The sequence below is a fragment of the Musa acuminata genome, chromosome BXJ1-2 (assembly GCF_036884655.1).
Source record: "Musa acuminata AAA Group cultivar baxijiao chromosome BXJ1-2, Cavendish_Baxijiao_AAA, whole genome shotgun sequence".
NCBI lineage: Eukaryota > Viridiplantae > Streptophyta > Magnoliopsida > Zingiberales > Musaceae > Musa > Musa acuminata.
The window spans coordinates 31969420-31987764 of NC_088328.1; the positions used below are offsets into that span (position 1 = coordinate 31969420).

Genomic DNA, 18345 nt, shown 5'->3' on the forward strand with positions numbered 1-18345 from the left:
ATGACTTGGACAAGAAGCAAGACGATAAAGATACCGTCACTCGATTAATTGGTTTGCTAACGAGTCGTATTTGCTCGACGCAATGGAGCTGCAAATTTCTTTCTCCTGACGTTGACTTCATCCGGTCCGATCAAACTACATCATCCGCAATGTGTAGGTTTCTCCCTTTCACCACCAACAAATACTACTTGGAACTACTCATCTCGAAGAGACAGCCATTTAAGAGTCCATCTACGCCAAAGTAACACGTCCTCGCGTTCATCCCTCGATAAACACACCGGCAGACCGAAGACGGAACCATCTTATCATCATCCGAACGATCCGACGGTCGAAAACCGTCCGTATCTACCACCATATCGTCATCCGATCCAAACCGATGGGACGGCCCAGATCACCCCGGAGCTACCGGCTCGTGTCGGTAGAAGATCGAAAGCAGGCGCTGCCCCGCGGGTCGGCACGTGTCGGTGGCTCTCCAACCATCGACGCTACCCTTCTTCTCCCCGTCGAACAGCGAACGAACGAACGACGACGGAAGGCCACATTGCGAAAACACCCCTCGAGTTGGTACTTTTCTTCGATCGCTCCGACTCCGTCGCACGGCCCGTGTTGTGCACGAACTTTAAAGCCGAAGTGGTGTCACGCATATGCCCCTGTAGAATTTTGGATTTAGAGGGGGTGTTGGAAACGAAATTTAGGCTTCAGGGAGGGAGATCTATGTAAAAGCAACGCGGCTAAATTGGGAGGAGGGGGCAGATTCGCCTTCGGTTCCTTCTCTTTCTCCGACGCTTTCGACCCTCTTCTCGTGGCCGCAGAGAGGGGAGAAATAGAGGTTTTGGTGTATTCGGCTCCGTTCTCTCCGAAACCCTAGGATTTCCTCTCTCTCCGCCATCAGTTCGTCTCCCTGCGTGCGATTTTCTTGCTGGATCTGTGGTGGACTCGTTACCCTCCTTTTATCTGCTCCGGGCAAAGGAACTGTCTTTTAGATTTTTGTGTACCGTTTAGGTGAATCGATTTGAGGGAAAGGTTGATTCTTGAAGACGTGTTAGGGTCGGGTTGGGCGCTAGATTAGATTGTTAATCCTTTTTTTTGTGTTGCCGTTGGTAGACGATCCTTTCCTCCGATCTCCTTTCGTGTAGGGTCCGGCTCAAGAGGGCTCAATGAAATTTTTGGGGCTGGTTTTTTTGTTTGCTATCAAAAATTGAGGGTTTTCTTGGGGTTCTGAAGATTAGGTCAGCTTAGGCTTACCAGATACAGATTAAAAGTACCGTCTTGGAATAATTGGAGTACAGATCAAAATTCTTTCTTTTGATTTTCATACACAAGTTGGGTTGAACGAGAAAGAATTTGGGTGCTTAGGGTTCGTTAGCATGGCCTTAAATTTTTCATCTTGTTCTGTCTTTTCTACCCCGTTTGTTCATACCGATGATGAGTCCTCTCGATCGAGATGCGAGAGGAGCCCTCTTGTCTCGTATTGGGACACTGGAAGTGATTATGGTTACGTTGAAGGGGATAGTGGGTCGACCGATGTGGAAGGTGCGTTTGATCCGGTCGACCTGCTACCCGATGATCCATTCGGGATGGGGCTTGACGACAGCATGGGAGTTGCGATAGCCAGCCTTCTCGAGGTCAGTGGCAGTGACTTTTTCGGGTGGACGCTCTTGTATTCACCTGAAACTCAGTTTTACCATGATGGTTGGATGGAGGAATGTGATGGCTGGGACGATGGGGACTTCACAGGATTGTCTGTTCGGGAAGCCGGAGATGAAATTTTGGAATCTGGCTTGGATATGGGACATTCTTTAAACTGCAATCGTGCAGAAGAAGCTCGCTCCATCATAGATGATGGTACCCCACACGAGGGACTGCTCTTCTCGCTCGGGTATTTGGGTGTTCGGGATCTCCTCTCCGTAGAAGGGGTCTGCAGGTCCTTGCGTTTTGCTGTTCAGAGTGATACTCTCTTGTGGAGATGTATCCATATCGACTCTCCTCTAAGTGAGAAGATAACTGATGACGTGTTGCTGCGGCTAACACAGAGAGCTCAAGGGAATCTGCAGTGCTTGAGCCTGACGGGTTGTTCAAGGATCACTGATGATGGCCTGAAGCGAGTGCTGGACAATAATCCAAGGCTGAGGAAGGTTAGTATCGATGAGTACAAATCTTGCATCAGTTTGTTTACTGTTTCCATCACCCTGAACTTATTTTGGATATGTTCCTCCTACGTTGTAATTCAATTTGCAGAAATTATGTGGATTGTCTCTGTATATGATGGTGCTGCTTCTTCTGATCGTTTTCTTTTTCTCATAAATTTATGGCAGATATGAATTTTTTACCATTACGGCTCATTGTTATAGGTGACCTGATACTACTGGTTGGTGACAACATCTGACATGAAAATTTTCATGCCAATACCATGCATGGGTTCTATCTACTGTTTTGTCTAGCATAACAACAGAGCATAACTTGTTCTTTGGTTGAAGCTATTATTGGTGGGTCAGGACTTATCAACTCTGTTGGGAATTTATAAGATTATCTTGAAATTAAAGAAAGTGATTCAAAGTTGCTGAAAGATATAATCTCGTCGTGGATCTTTTGTTTTTTATTTCTGAATGGTATCTTTTGTTATTTGTTTATAATCATTGTAATGCATGCTATTAGTTAGTTTTTTTATCAATGTTCATGCGTAGCCATTTATAGTAATGAGCTTCTTCAAGGAGTTTGGGAACTCTTTCTGCTGTTGCTTCCTCTTTGTTGCTGTAAATTGATTATTAACCGGAAAAAGCATACATTTTAGCAAGACTTAGTTAAGATTTTTTTTAATGAGAGATTCATTAGACTCTTTGTTATATACTTTTGTTATGAGGGAGACTTACATGTACAGGCGCTTTCATGTTTTAGATTTAGATACTCTGCGAACATACTTCTTTGACATTTGAAAATTTTGGATTATTTGTGTATACTTGGAGCGAAATGAGTTATTCCTGGAGCGAAATATGAATGGTCAACGTGCATGCACATTTGACCAATTATTTCCATTCAAATTCAGAATTTTAAACATCAATCTAGAAGTTTTATTCTTATTGTTGTCTTCATATGGAGTGTCTTGCAATTTTTTGGAGGATTTATGCATTTCTTGACTACATGTTGTACTATGTATAGGTTTCTTCTAGTCCATTGATGATGACTCCATTTAATCTAAATGTTTATTGATCGTCCTTCTATTCAAATAAAATGAAGGATGGCTTAGTGCATTAGGCTCATCAATATATGCCTTATTTTCGCAAGCACTGAGGCTATTTTATTATTGGTCATCCAGGTTGCAGAGGAGCAGGCTTAGTGTCATGCCAAGGCTTGCCCTTGGTTTATTTAAACCTATAAATTAGCTGTTGATATTGTTTAAATTTATGACAAAAGAGACCGTGGTGTTAAGCTGTTAGAGGCTTGACACTATGGTTTGTCTCTCAGAGACCTGTCCTGATGCGTGAGGCAAGCTACACACATTGATTAAGTGCGAAAAAAAATGAAACAAACCAAGATTTGGGTTGCCTTTATCATCCCTAATACCTGGTTTGGAGGGAGCCTTGTGCATTAGATATATTTTGTAAAGTATCGGGCTGTGTTTTTAGGTCTTTTTCTTTTTAATCTTACACATGGTCTGTATATCAAGCTGGTAAAGTTTTGTTGAATTTTTATTATTATGACCTAAGTGGATACTTAAATCGATATAAATATCCTTCAATAATTTCTTACATTGACCATGACGTAATGTTGAAGCTTTATTATTCATTTATATGCTAGTTTATTTGTAAGGATATTCTAATATGAACCACATATGTGTCTGCATGGGCCATAGTATATCGTGTATGCCTTGTAGCATCAAGATCATGTGTTTGTTGCGACCACTTTTTGGAGAGTTAAAAAGTATAATTCTCCATTTTTGAGTTAACATTCCCTTGTAGCATCATGAACATAGTAGGATATGCTTTTCTACATACTCTTGGCGTTACGTTGTTTATATTCAGTGACGATAGATTAACAATTCGTTTTTGGCCCATGCAGTTAAGTGTTCCTGGATGTGTGAGACTAAGTCTTGATGGCATTATAAACAGCCTGAAAGTATTGCAATCCCAAGGTATGCCAGGAATAGAACACCTCAAGCTTGGTAGGCTTTTCATTGTATCCGAAGAACAATATGGGGAGTTGAAGTTGTTGCTAGGTGCAGAGCAACTTCAGCAAGCCAAACATCAGAAACCAAGGTTCTACCACACCGATCGCTCATCTCCTACTTGTGATGATGACTGCATTATTGATATCGAGTTGTGTCCGTTGTGTCAGAAATACAAGCTTGTTTACGACTGTCCTTCTGAGAGTTGTCGAGGAAAGGGTTCTAAGCAGTGCAGGGCTTGCGATGTTTGCATTGCGAGGTGTATTCAGTGTGGGAAATGCATTAAAGACTGTAGGTATGTTGAGACATTTTGTCTCGAATATCTATGTTCAGGTTGTTGGAAGCTACCACTGGTTGTACATGAGAGCAACGAAGAGAAGTGAATATGCACCAGGATGGCGTACCTTTCATTCAAGAAATTGGTGATGTGAGATATTGTTGCCAAGAAATTTACACACGTGTCATTTCACTCCTTGTTGGTCTATTCTGAGGGAGGGAGGTTTACGTCCTTGAGGTTATCACTGTTTGATCTTAGTCAAGTTGAGCAAGTATTCGGGTTAATTATATACATACAGGGAATAAAGAAGAAATGAAATTAAAGACAAAAAAAGGAAAATTACAGTGTTGATATCAGTGTGTTTCTGAGCATATGAGCAGCTTAAGAACAGCTCAAGAGATTACCAGGTGACTTCGACTTGCTGTCTATTTGATACCTTTATGATGGACACTGTTTGAGGCTAACTGTTGACTTCTCTGTTGCCTCGTGCAGAGATCCAATCTCCATGTGTGCCGACACTCTGGAAATGGAAAATGATCAGAGTTTGCAAGAAAAGCATTATTATTGCTGTTCACATTGATTTCTTTGGGAAATGATTTGTTATGACTTGAAGATAATTTCCGCTGGTGATGTTTGTGAAATTAATCTCATGCTGGCTGTGATATAACAATATATTGCTTAGGAGATGTGTGTTTTATATAACCTGTGGATATTGTGGTGTTGTCTTTGTAGAAAGTTTACATTGTATGACTTGCCCATTTAATCTCCTCGTCAGACTGTATTTATTACCCTTTCAACTGCGATTGGAGTATGGCTATGTTTCATTATCGATTGAAAAATAAGCTACTTATTTAATTTTTTGTGGATTGAAACCTAATATTCTTAAATGGGTGTCGGCGTGTGATTACTGTGTTTCTTTTTATTAGTGGGAGCCATATGAGTATGATTTACTCTGTATCGAGGCCCTCTTGTCTCATGTTGAATAAACTAAAGTTGGTGATTTTTTTTTCGTAAAAAGAATTTCTTTTCTTTTTTTTATTATATAATATCTCATGTTTTTCTTTATCTCAAATAGCGTTCTTGATTTTTATAATTTCGATGGGATATATATATATATATATATATATATATATATATATAATTAACCTTTTCCTTACCGTAGAGTAGTAGATTTGGGAGACTCAACTCTGTTATCCATGTGGCAAATGTGCAACTTTAATATCCTCGATGTTTTCGTCGTCAGAACTGTTGGATAATTAAGAGTGTTTAAGGCTAATAATAATACTAATAAAATCTTAATTGTGTTGTGCAAATAGTAGAACAATGCCACAGATATAATCCAAAGCAGTTTCAGATCTTGGAAATGGAGCAACATGTAATATGTGCTACCTACTCCTTTCAGAGTATTTGACAGCATGAGATTCCCCCACTGACTGAATGTTCTACCTGCTTTAATTTTCCCAAGAACCTAAAAGAAATAAGTTTAAAATCTTACTCCGCTATTAACAATTCTTATAGCAGTGATAATTCACTTTATGTTCAGGTTAGGATAAATGAAATATAATCTATACATCATAATTCACCTGATATACCGATATACCAATCAGCTATCGATACGATACATAACGAGCTATACCAAATCGTACCAAACATACCAACACATGATACATGGAAATGTACTCATATACTGATCGTACCGATCTCCTGTCGGATCGATATGTACCGCTCATACTGAGTGGTATGTCGTGCTACGACGAATTTTATCATACACGAACATTAAAGTTCCGTTTAATGAAGATATTTAACTTTCACTCCGTAGCAACAATCGACCCTCTTCAGGTTTTCAATCAAATAGAGAAGAAACATCACTTTCATTGCTTTGCTAATGTCCGAGATTGCATCTCACGTCTCAGCACTGATCAACCTTGTCATAACATTTGGATCCGCAATGTCACCATAGCCGCTACTCCTATTGTGGAGGGCAAATGGGGATGGAAACACCATTGGATTTTGTGGGAAGATGAGACTTGGGATGATCAAACTTGCACACTGATTTAAATGGGCAAAACCCATTTTTCATGTAGTAGTGGCACTCTGGCTGACCTGGTCTCTCGGGATATTCATCGATGTGCACCTGCTAATGAACAATGAAATCACATTTATTTTCATCATTATTCATGATGGATGAAGCTAAATTTGTACATGTAACTTTGGTTGAAAAAGAAAAACAGGTCATGGAGACCTGAACAAAACCATTCCAGACAAGTTTGATAGGATTACTATGTTGACTACGATTTTGAATTTTACAAGACATCCTTTGTCGTCGGAAAAATTGTTTCTTTGTAAGTTGTGTTTCAATCTACTGTTATGCCTGCGATAGTGAAATGCATCTGCTAGCAACCATGTTGACTCTTTCATAGAAGTGGTGAATCTCTCCCTACATAAAGTAGGAGAGACAGTAGGTTGCTTCCCATAAGCAAGAACTGATGTTTCAGCCCCTATTTCAAGTAAGAAATATGGTATCTTGCTTCCCAGAAGCAAGAAGAGACCTTATGAGCATTATTTTTATATGCTGCAGCAGCATGATGTGAATATTGACCCATTAATATCGTTGAGCCTGGACCATTACCTTAAGATGCTTAAATGCTTAAGCCTCTCCCACTTAAAAAGACTTTGACATCTTCGTCAAGACCTGAATATAGCACAAAATCTAATTTAACATGATGCATGTGAGGTATAACTCAATGACGGTTCTATGCTATGACATGCCTTTTTTACTCGAGTCTCATGCCCCAATGCTAGCCTGCTTTGATATCATTTATTATGATCCAGCTTGATGAGATAACTAACCCATTAACTAACCAATGGCCCAAGATGCTAAGTTCAATTTACGAGTACATCCATCAAACCATTATAAATGAATCATAGACCTATATATTAATCATATGCTTTGCTCACTTTCAATGTGGACTAAACTGGGGCAGGAGTGCTAGCTGACAAGCCTTAAAGGTATTCAAACATATCATATTATCAATTAAAACCACATAGTCAGTTCTGTGTGTTTGAAGTTGGACCAAAATTTTCAGGTTTGCTGACAGATTGGGTTTCAGAAAAATGGACAAGAACAAACTGAATCAAACAGTATATGAATGAATACAAGATATACGTCTATAACAGGTTTGTTATATTTTATACTTGCAAATGTATCACATTACACATTACATGTTTAGCAAAGATTTGAGTGAACATCTTTCGTTGTCACTGCTTCCAATTATTGATATACTCTTTATGTAAAGAAAGATCGCTCCATCAAGAAGCCCCCTTCACTTTAGTTTTGCTATTCTCCTATTACCACAACCCTTTAATGCAATAGCAATCAACAATATGGGCAGCTCAAACTCTCACACAACATGTTTATCAAAATATCTACTCATTCCCTTTGAAACTATTAGTTTCCTCCACCCACCATCATGCATCACTTTCATAACATTTTGACATAACATCAAAATACACGTTTTCCATTTACTTGTTCATTTGCGGCTATATGTCTAGAATGATCAATATTTTCATCTTTCTTCCATAACCTGACTTTGTTTTTAGGTAAACCACACCAAATTCTAAATAGTTTACTGGAATATTCTGCACTAAAATGTAGCAGACCACAAAAGGTTCTTTATCCAAGAGAGGTGATTGAGTGAGTGAAATTTTCTTCTTTTTTTGGTGTCCAGTGATGCTACAGTATAGTGAAACTAATCTACATCTGGAAACAACCAACTACGAATGCCTAAACAACTTCAAGATAACGGTGTTTATACTTAAAATTCAGGTCATTGAAATAAGTAGACATGCCTCTGAATATCAGTATGAAAACTGAAGCTTCAACAGGATTTCTATATTACATTTTCATGTTATGTTGGATTTTCATGAACCTGAGGTACCATGGTAACTTTCCAAACAAAAAGATTTAAAGCAAAGTGGGGAGACTTTTATAAACTTGAGCACGTGGACTGTAAAAATTACCTGATACCCATTGCATCCTGAATTTGAATGGAACCCTTGTGAATGCAAATTTGAAGCTGGAGAACAGGCTGGTGATGCAACTACAAAAGAAGTTGGTCCATTAAGTGTTCCTTGACTACGACTGGGTGTCACGGGCATTGTTGATGCTCCAAAGGCACTTTGTTGCATAGATCCACTACTTTGACATCCTGAATGAGGATCATGTCCAACCATTGCGACAGTAGGATCAGGATGATGATATCTACAATTGGTAGAAAATTTACAATTCCCTGTACGCATGTAATATGGGCATTCCTTTGCTCCCTGCAATCATCAACACATGATATGAAACCGTAGGTGCCTGACACTGGCAAAAACTAAGAAAATTGACCACGATCATATTCAATATGGTTACATAGAAGTCTGATACAAAGCAAAGAAAGCATCATAATGTATGAAAGTAAATAGCACGCTTACCAGTCTAATTGGAAGGCCTAAGAAGTTCAATTTTGATGAATTGCCTTCCATTTTCTTTTGAGAATGAACATATTTGCAGGATTTCCCATACTTACAACCTCCTGGCATTGTGTAAAACTGCAGAATTTATCATATATAACTTACATTGCATTCAAAAATGACTTCACAAAATCATGTTTGTGACATGTGCATATTTCTTACAGTTGTGTGTGAAATGATCAAAAATAGCTACGTAAAATACATGGAAATCTATAAATTACCTTGCATTCTATCTGTCCACCCTTTTCCAAAGTGGTTTCTTTACTCTTTTCCATAGCAGCCTTTCATATGAAGATTCAGAAACAAAATAACAAAAAAATTTACAAGATATCAGATGCCTGTAGCATCAAGTAAAACGAATAGTAATGTAAAAGTTCCTCTAGGTGGCACAAATCACCAATAACATCCTGTACTTATTGAAATAATGATTTACAGGATTGTTTCTTCTTTCACAATCTTGAGTGTTTTTCTCTTCTCTCATGCACTCTAATTGCGATGTAATTTCTAAACATAACTAAATGAAATGAGGATGATGCTATGAATGTGAAAGATCTAAAAAAAAAAGGTCACAAGTAGGCAGGTCAATGTGGAAGAGAAAAGCTAGTATCAAAAAGTCATTCCGCAAAACCAAACTTAATTTGTTACATAAATAAAAAAAATCTGAATTATAGCTTCCTGGACTTACCTTGTGTTCTATCAGGCCACCCTTTCCCAAAGTAGTTTCTTTACCCTCCTCTGTGCCAGCCTTTCATATGAAGATTTAGGAACAAAATAACAAGCAAATTTACACCATATAAGGTCCATGGCAGTAAGATAACATGATATTAATGCAAAAGTTCCTCTAGGCGGCTCAAATCACTGACAAGATGAGAATGATAATATGAACGTGGAAAATCCAAAAGAAAAAAAGACAAGTGGTTATGTCAATAATGAGGAGAAAAACAAATATCTAAAGGTTGGTCTACAATACAGAACTTTATCCAATGTATAAAGTATAAACAACACAACATCACAAACATAGGCTTTAAAATCACCTTGAATTCTGTCTGTTCACCCTTTTCTGAAGTGGTTTCTTTACCCTTTTCCCTAGCAGCCTTTCATATGAAGATTAAGAAACAGATAACAATCAAATTTACACCATATCAGAGGCTTATAGCATTATATAAAATGACTGGTAATGCAAAGTTGCAAATGTTCCTCTGGGTAGCCCAAACCACCAACATCCTTTTTGATATAATGATTCATGTGATTGTTTCTTCTGTAACAGACTTTTAAGTTTTTTCTCTTCTCTCATGAAATCTATTTGTGCTGTAATTTTAAATGAAAACTAAATCAGATGAGAATGATAATATGAATATGGAAAATCCAAAAGAACAAGCAAAAAGTAGGTACGTTAATAGGGAAGAGGAAAGCTAATATCTACAAAACCGAGCTAAATTCATTGCATAACTTAAAGATAACATCCCAAGCTTAATCATTTGGGATTTTGGACATAAAGCTGTTATTTATAGTAGTAATAAAAAATTACAACTTAATAATCCATAAAAAGGATCCCAAAAGAGACACTTAGAAGTCTCCAAATACAAGTTATAGCAACTAACAACTATAACATATTAGGACTCTCTAGACATGTTTGGTTTAGCTATCCAAAAGGTCTTCTGTAGCTTAAAAAGCAAAAAGCCAAAAATAAAAATAAAACCTTTATAAAATTCCAGGTGTTTGGCAACATCATTCAAGTATATCTTTGGAGAAGTCAGAATTTCCTTTTAGAAGAAGAGGTTAAGATCTTTCAATTTCCTATAAAAGATTTATTGATAGAATCTCTCTTTATCCTGAGATTCACCACTTGTAATTATGCAAATTGCCACCTACCACCTTCTATTTACCACCATCACCTCTGACCCTGCCACAGCTAATGCTAACACCACTGCAAGTCACTGCCACAACTGACCACCACTGCTACTGCCACCAGCCACTACAACAGTCATCATCGTTGCTGCTACAATTACCAAACTGTTACTATCACCACTACTGGAACCACCAGTACCCACTACCACTGCCATTGTCATCACCACCATAACTGCCATTGCAGCAACTTTACCACTACCACCACCACCATTACCACTTCTGTCCTGCAACTACGCTGCAACCATTGCTACCACAAATATTATCATCATTATCATGACCACCACCAGAATAATTGGCCAACTCCACCCTTAGAGCCCGACCTCTAGTATTTCCATCACCTTGGCTAGCATCATTGGTGACCATAACAGTGGACTTATGGTATGGAAAAATGCTGACCTTGTAATCTTGCTGCTCTAATCTTCCGGAAAGAGTTTGTTTCTCCTCTGGTAATGATAGGATGTCGACCTTCTTGTCTTCATGCTCTATCCTTTCTGGAAAAGATTGCTTGTCCTCAGCAGCCTATGAGGTCCACAAAAGAATTAAACAAATTATCAATTCAAGTCACAAAATTAGAAGGCATTAAAAGAATATAGCCTTGTATGATTTGGGCCATTTGGCTCAATTGTTTCATTTTAAACAAATACAAAATAAAATGAAAGAGCAATTTAAGAATGAAATTATTGACCTTTATCTCTGTCTGCTCCACTGTTCTTAAGAGGATTGCCTTTTGTTTTTCCTCTGTTTTCTTTAAAGTTTAAACAAGAAGAATAAGAGGGAAAAAACACCACATCGGTACTAGCCAATTAACTTATTTAAGTCAATTCATAATTAGAAATGGAAAATATGCTCAATTCATACATCCTTATGTTCACATGACAAAAAGTAATAAAAAATGTAGCCCTTTAAACAAAACTAGACCTCTGAATTAATAAACCAATGATAAATTAGAAGATTTTATGAAAATGTTACCTCACATTTTAATTGCATGAAGCTATGGGCAATCTCCTTTTCTTTCTCATCAACCTTTCCAAGAATTTCAAATATTCCACATCAAAGCAAATAAAGGTACTATTCCAATAAGAACCTTACAACATATACTCCAGGACTAATAGATCACTACAATTATCTGAAAGGCCATAAAAAACCTACACTAGCATCATACATTTATGGGTCCAGGAAAACCAAACAAACCTAACTAACATGAAAGAATACTTGTACAATCTTTATATAAAAGAACAAAGTCAATAGTGAAATTGCTTACTCTGCATGATGTTTGTACCTCCATTATCAATGAAGATTCTTCATGCTCTTCTCTAGCGGCTTTCTAAATAGTTAGGACAAGAAAGGAGAGAACATGATCAACGATAACATCAATCCAAAGTAGAAACCTGTGTTGATATTAGGAGATTGCCAAGATGATAATGATTTTTTCTAGAAAATAAAGTAATTAACTTTTCTTGCATATGCAAATGCAATGGTACATTGGAAGATAATCAGCCGATCATGTTGGACCTGACTGAAGAAGAGCTTTAAGTATCTTGTTTAATGTTCACAATGACACCATTACATAACTCTGTTTCATATCTATAGGAGTATAAAACTAACACTTCGAAGGTGTTAGCTAGCTTAGCTGGTGGTAAAGGCTTTGATAGTATATCACAAGGTCTTGAGCTTGAATCCTGCCTTCGTCACTTATCCTTTGCCAAAAAAAAAACTAATAGTCTAATACTTCGCATGTCTTGCATCCCCTCAAGCCATGCCTTAAGAATCAGCTCAACAAACATATCAGTTCTCTTAATTCACCAAAAAATACTTACATAAATACTATATTTAATATTCGATTTTCACTCAACAGTCCTCTAAAGCTTGATAAAGGAACTCTTAATAAAATTTCCTAGTCTGGAATCACTTAAATGTTAAATCATTTGTATCAAGTAAATAACAGGGGAACCACACATAATATAATATCTACAAATTTTTTATACAAGAAAAAAACTTTTGATCTGTGTTCTGCTTCAGTTTAATCTGGCAATTAAATATTTCATTTTTCTGATTTAGCATGTACAAGGTCTTCTATATTAAATTGCTTGTTACATTCGGATGGCAGCATTTAAGCATAAGAATCAAGTACGAGAAAAATGATAACTGAGTGTGCTAATTGCTAAAAGGAAAGATATAGCCACATATGCCATTGTCTGGATAGTAACAACAAGGCAATCAGTAACCAATGCTTTAAACTTTTACAAATTGCAACCAATAATGAGAAGAAAGTAAAGGTTCAAGGAAAAACAACTGACGGGGATAACAAAGTTGGAGCGTAATGAACTTGAAATATACATGGGTTTACACATACCAATTCAGAAATGGAGCAATAAAAAAAAAGGACCTCACCTCAGTAAGATAGAAGCCTATCGTTTGGAAATAGAATGTTTCAGCATAAATCAATTTTAATGACTTGCCAAATACAAAAGAATGCATGTGCACAAATAACATCAACTATCTATATGAAAGAAATTCTAAAGGACACCAACAAAGTATTACCTGAACAACCTTCCATTGTTTCTTCAATGTGACCTGAAAATCAAGATCAACAACATCATCTATTGCAGCACAAACCAGACTTAGATACCAAATAATATGAAAATACAAATTCTATAAAAAGGCACAAATTGATTTTTTTTTAATTTTTGGAAACTCATAAATCAACCCAAATTTACATTCTTAATAAAGAATGTTAGAAATCTTATCTCTCCTTTCTAGCATGAGATATATGATATGATTTTACAAGGCTTTTAAGATTAACATGATTTTAAAGTATTACATTAATTACATTGGTTCATAAAGACTTTGATGGACCAATGCATCTCAGTGTGGTACATTAATCCATAAATTCCGAGCCCTAAACCCAGAGTCATAAAAAAAATGCTACTGTATTATTATGAAAATGTAAACTTATTTAAAACAGATGAATACTTAAATAAATATAGCAGTAAAAAGATATGTTGACCTTCTCCTGATCCATCTTTTTCGAAGGAGTCTGTTCCTCTTTCTCAACAGCCTGTCAATAAGAGGTTGACGAGAAAATAAAAACAAAAATAGTACTTCATTTTAGATATTGGTAGACATAATAAGAAACAAATCCACTAACAAACAAAAATAATGACCTTTTTCTCAGTTTGCTCCACCTTTTTCAGTATAGTACCCTTTTGCTTTTTTTCAGCATCCTTTGGAGAAGAAACATTAAGAAGATAAGCAAAAGCTTTGTCACAGTAACACATAAATTGGAAAATATAAACTGAAGACATACTTCATACTTAGAAAAAAAAAAAGCAAACGCAATTCTTATGATCACATGCTTGAAGAAATAAATAAAATGAATCAAATCATGATAGCAGCAGTTAAATATTACTGGATATGAAAATTAAAGGCTGATTGAACTAATATTGGTTGTAGATAAACTGACCTCAGGCTTGAAATTCTTTTGGGCAACTTTCTTTTCCTTCTCACCAACCTTTCCAAGTTCCAGGCAATTAAATTATTCAATTTTAAAGGAAATATAAAGTGCAACATGGATAAGAATTTCACAGATTCTTCTACTTCAGTAATGATAAAGTCATTATATTTACCTAAAACGATAAGAAAAATAAGTCTATGATAAGAAAACCAAAATGAATATAAGTAACTCAAAAGAACGGTTGGAGAAGAAACAATAAGAAGAATATTGACCTTTTTCTCAGTTTGCTCCACCTTTTTTAGTACAGTACCCTTTTGCTTTTTTTCAGCATTCTTTGGGAAGAAAAAGAAGAAAAGCAAAAGCTTTATCACACCAACACATAAATTGGAAAATGTAAACTGCAGTCATACTTCTACTTAGAAAAAATAGCAAACGTAATTATTATGATCGCATGCTTGAAGAAATAAATAAAATGAATCAATCATGATAGCAGCACTTAAATATTGCTGGATATGAAAATTAAAGGCCAATTGAACTAATAATGGTTGTAGAAAAACTGACCTCAGGCCTGAAACTCTTTTGGGCAACTTTCTTTTCCTTCTCACCAACCTTTCCAAATTCCTGGCAATACAATTATTCACTTTTAAAGGAAAAACAGAGTATAACATGAATAAGAATTTCACAGATTCTACTTCAATAGTGAGAAACTCATTATAGTTACCGAAAATGATAAGAAAACCAAAATGAATATAACTTGAAAGAACAGTTGGAGAAAAAAAAACTGCTCACCTTGCATGTTGTTTGACCCATCTTTTCTGAACCAGATCCCTTATGTGCCGCTTTAATAGTCTTAAACAATTAAGAAAAAATGAAAATAATCACTCATTCATAACAATATCACATTAGATTATGAAATTATGACATTCTTTACAAATTGGCAAGTCAATTTTGATTATTCATATGTTAAAAGTAACCACGTGTTCCTGCATATGTTCCGCCTACTTCTGTTTAAGAGTTAACAAATAAGCTGAATTCATCACATGTTAAAACAATATTGATGAATACAATTTAAATCATAGTTATGCTTTATACCATTCATATTGACACATAACTAAATCATCAATGAGTATAATGCCAACACTTCACATCTCCAACAGGAACTCTAGCCATAACTGGAGACTAGCCAGAAACCAATATGCATTATGAACAAAACATATAATCATATATAGGAAAAGGTGAGGAAGACAAGACAGGCTTGGTGATAGAAAGGGAATATAAAGGTACATAAGAACGATACAAAAGAATAGTTTACCATGTGCTAATGCCCTTGCTATACAACAAGGCAGTATACAGTCTGGCCTCATGAACTGCTATGTGTAATTAGATGTTGCATTATGCAGATGTCATAGAAGCATAAGAAACATTGGTAAGAAAATAAGGATCAATGCTGAAAATCGAAGAAAATACATAGGAGGACAATCCAGAAGGAATATTAGGAATACCATTCCCAGAAAATAAGGTGATAAATAGCCTATCCTCGTAAAATTTACAACCCTGTCCAGAAGTAGGCTAAGGTTTGATGGAAAGACAAAATAAGGGTTACAAGAAAACCCAACAGGGATACAAAGGAATTTATTGGACTAGATTATCATTGTCGAAGGAGAATGGCTTCTACACAAACAAATGCAAAGTTGGACATACATTCATTTGAGATAAGACCTTATACATTAGAAACCAAAGGCTCACAACACCTTAGTGCTACAGTCATACTCTCCAAACAGATAGTTTGATGCACTTCATTATTGTGACCATGGTTTTACAGTGTATTAGTTCTTACGAAAGTTTCAGAAAAGAACGTCCAAAATGACCCACTTAATAATTTTTGTAGAGAGTTCTCTAAAACAGACAGGATCTGTCAACTAGAAACTGCTGTAACTAAAAATAGAGATCCTATGATTTTAATCTATGAAGGATCATTTATTTTTTGTAGTTCCAAAAATTGAAGATAAAGCAAGAAAATGCTGATAAAGAAGTTTCCGTCACTAGCCAGACATACTTAAATAAAGAAACCCCAAGAAAATTTTCTTCAACCTTTGCTCTCAGAGAATTCTATACCGAGAATTATATGGACAAGCTTAACCACTGAATATTCATCAATATTCTCACTAGTACAGGCACTCTACAGAGTATAGACTGACACGATTTTTTCTTTCATAAAACATTTTTCACCAGGGCCTAAAAACTTGAATTTGATTGTGAATCAAGAACAGAAGAAGGTAACAAAATTTGTTATCCAGGAGAATTTCATAGAAGCGACCACTATATGGGCCAACAATGCAATTTCATAAAACAGAAAGGTTCTTCTTCTTACTCTAACATTAATGAAAATACTGGGATTTGGTATTTTACAGCTTCTTGTCACTAGGTGTCTATTGTTTCGGCAGGTTTCAGATACATGATTGTAGTCCATTATTGTGTCATCAGTTAATTCTAACAAATGTCAACAAGTCTGGCGATCAAGAGTGACAAAACCAATTGATCATAGCAGGAAACAAAACGTATGCAAAATCCAACGTGTAAAAAAGGCACAAGCTTACTTTTCCTTTTAAGCCAACAAAGGAATTAAATAAAGATATCAAAATGGATTTTCTTAAAAAAAAACCTGTTGTCATCTGAAAATTATACACTACAAAGTTGCATTTTAATTATTGGTTGGACAAAGCTAACTACCGTTTTGTTCGCTTTTCTTTTGATGTGTAGACACACCACAAAGGGCTAAGATCATTAATTATTGATGAGAGTTGTTTACCTGAACATATTCCGATTGTTTCTCCGGCTTGGCCTGGCAATCAAGATCAAGAAAATAAATCGATCACTAACGCACAAGCAAGACCTAAAAATCTGATCAAGATGCGAAATAGGAAACTCTTTAAGAACATGATGAAGAGAGGCACAACCCTATGTCTCCTTTTTGGGGGATGATTGAACCTGCAATTCAACCCAAATTTACAGGTCCCTGTCTTCATATAAAATGCGCAATTGATCGCATCCGGTCTCTGGGAAAATCCAGGCCATACCCCTTTTTCGGCCGCCGCCGCCACCCCCTCCTCCCCACCTTTCTTAGGCGACTCCGGATCTTGATCGAAACCAACATCGTCAGCCAGTTCTGGGATCTCGGGATCGCCAACAACGTCCAAGGGCTTCTCCTCCGGCATCATGCTCGCGATTCCTCTGTGCGCGCCATCCATGGAGAAGTTCGGAGGAGGAGGAGACGAAGATGACTTCGCGTCATCCTTCACGGAGAGTTTCGCCTCGACGACTCCCATTCGCCCGCCGGCATACAAAAGGGGAAGGGAAGGGAGGAGTGGAGCAACAGCGGCAAGCGAGAGAGAGATGGCCGAGGAACGGGACCTTTTTCTCCTCCTTTTAGCACATGCGATCGCATGCGATGATTTAGCGATTAAGATTCAACTGTATGGGCCGTCTCTTGTCCCAGCGACCAAACACGAGAGCCCGGTCGATCTCAAGCCTCCACGCGAGAACCGGCCAGCAGAATGCAGTACCATGAACCGTGTTCGATCCCAAGCTGCCGCATTGATCCCTCGAGTGCAACACCATATTTGACTGCCCGTCACCGGTTTAGCTCAACGCCTGCCACCGAGTCGTGACCGGAGCGGCGACGCGGTCCCGCGGACCAGCGCCAACCACCGTCAAGGTACGCCACCTTGTAGCCCTGACCGCGGAGAAACGAAGACTCAGTGACGGCGGGTCCCACCTAACCGTTCACTCCAGAAGCACCCCCCATTCGCGTGTTTGGTCGCTCGGCCAAGATGCCGAAGCTGCAGCCGGGTCCCAGCGGACGACGAACCAATATCAGGGTACGAAACCGAGTAGGAAAAAATAGTATTTTTCCGCAGAGAATGAAGACTCGGCCAACCCGCAGCGGCGGGTCCCACTTACTGAATAAAAATACCAACGCAAAAGCAATCAATAGAAAATAATTGTGTCGCACTAAAAGACACAACACAA

At 37.3% G+C, this 18345-nt stretch overlaps 2 protein-coding genes across 15 annotated transcripts; one reads left to right on the plus strand and one right to left on the minus strand.

The window, feature by feature from the left end:
• Nucleotides 1-568: 568 nt before the first annotated feature.
• LOC103976577 (F-box protein SKIP14) lies at nt 569-5294 on the plus strand. The gene is made up of 3 exons (XM_065104555.1): nt 569-2135; nt 4057-4846; nt 4932-5294. Exons 1-2 carry the CDS (start codon nt 1368-1370, stop codon nt 4543-4545), a joined length of 1257 nt encoding a protein of 418 aa, XP_064960627.1. The 5' UTR covers nt 569-1367; the 3' UTR covers nt 4546-4846; nt 4932-5294.
• Nucleotides 5295-5989: 695 nt separating this feature from the next.
• On the minus strand, nt 5990-17762 carry LOC135610270 (zinc finger CCCH domain-containing protein 65-like). Of its 14 annotated transcripts, none has more exons than XM_065104590.1 (19): nt 17274-17754; nt 17126-17158; nt 15106-15165; nt 14878-14937; nt 14589-14648; nt 14326-14373; nt 14027-14086; nt 13870-13920; nt 13404-13436; nt 12142-12186; nt 11832-11885; nt 11548-11607; nt 11259-11381; nt 9989-10048; nt 9640-9699; nt 9176-9235; nt 8916-9032; nt 8460-8762; nt 5990-6576 (listed from the first exon to the last, which is right to left on the minus strand). In XM_065104590.1, exons 1-19 carry the CDS (start codon nt 17640-17642, stop codon nt 6409-6411), a joined length of 1824 nt encoding a protein of 607 aa, XP_064960662.1. In that variant the 5' UTR covers nt 17643-17754; the 3' UTR covers nt 5990-6408. The 14 variants fall into 14 exon arrangements, with proteins under 14 accessions (XP_064960662.1, XP_064960653.1, XP_064960644.1 ...); XM_065104581.1 differs by having other exon boundaries at nt 5990-6573; nt 12124-12186; nt 17274-17753; XM_065104572.1 differs by having other exon boundaries at nt 12124-12186; nt 17274-17753.
• Nucleotides 17763-18345: the final 583 nt, after the last annotated feature.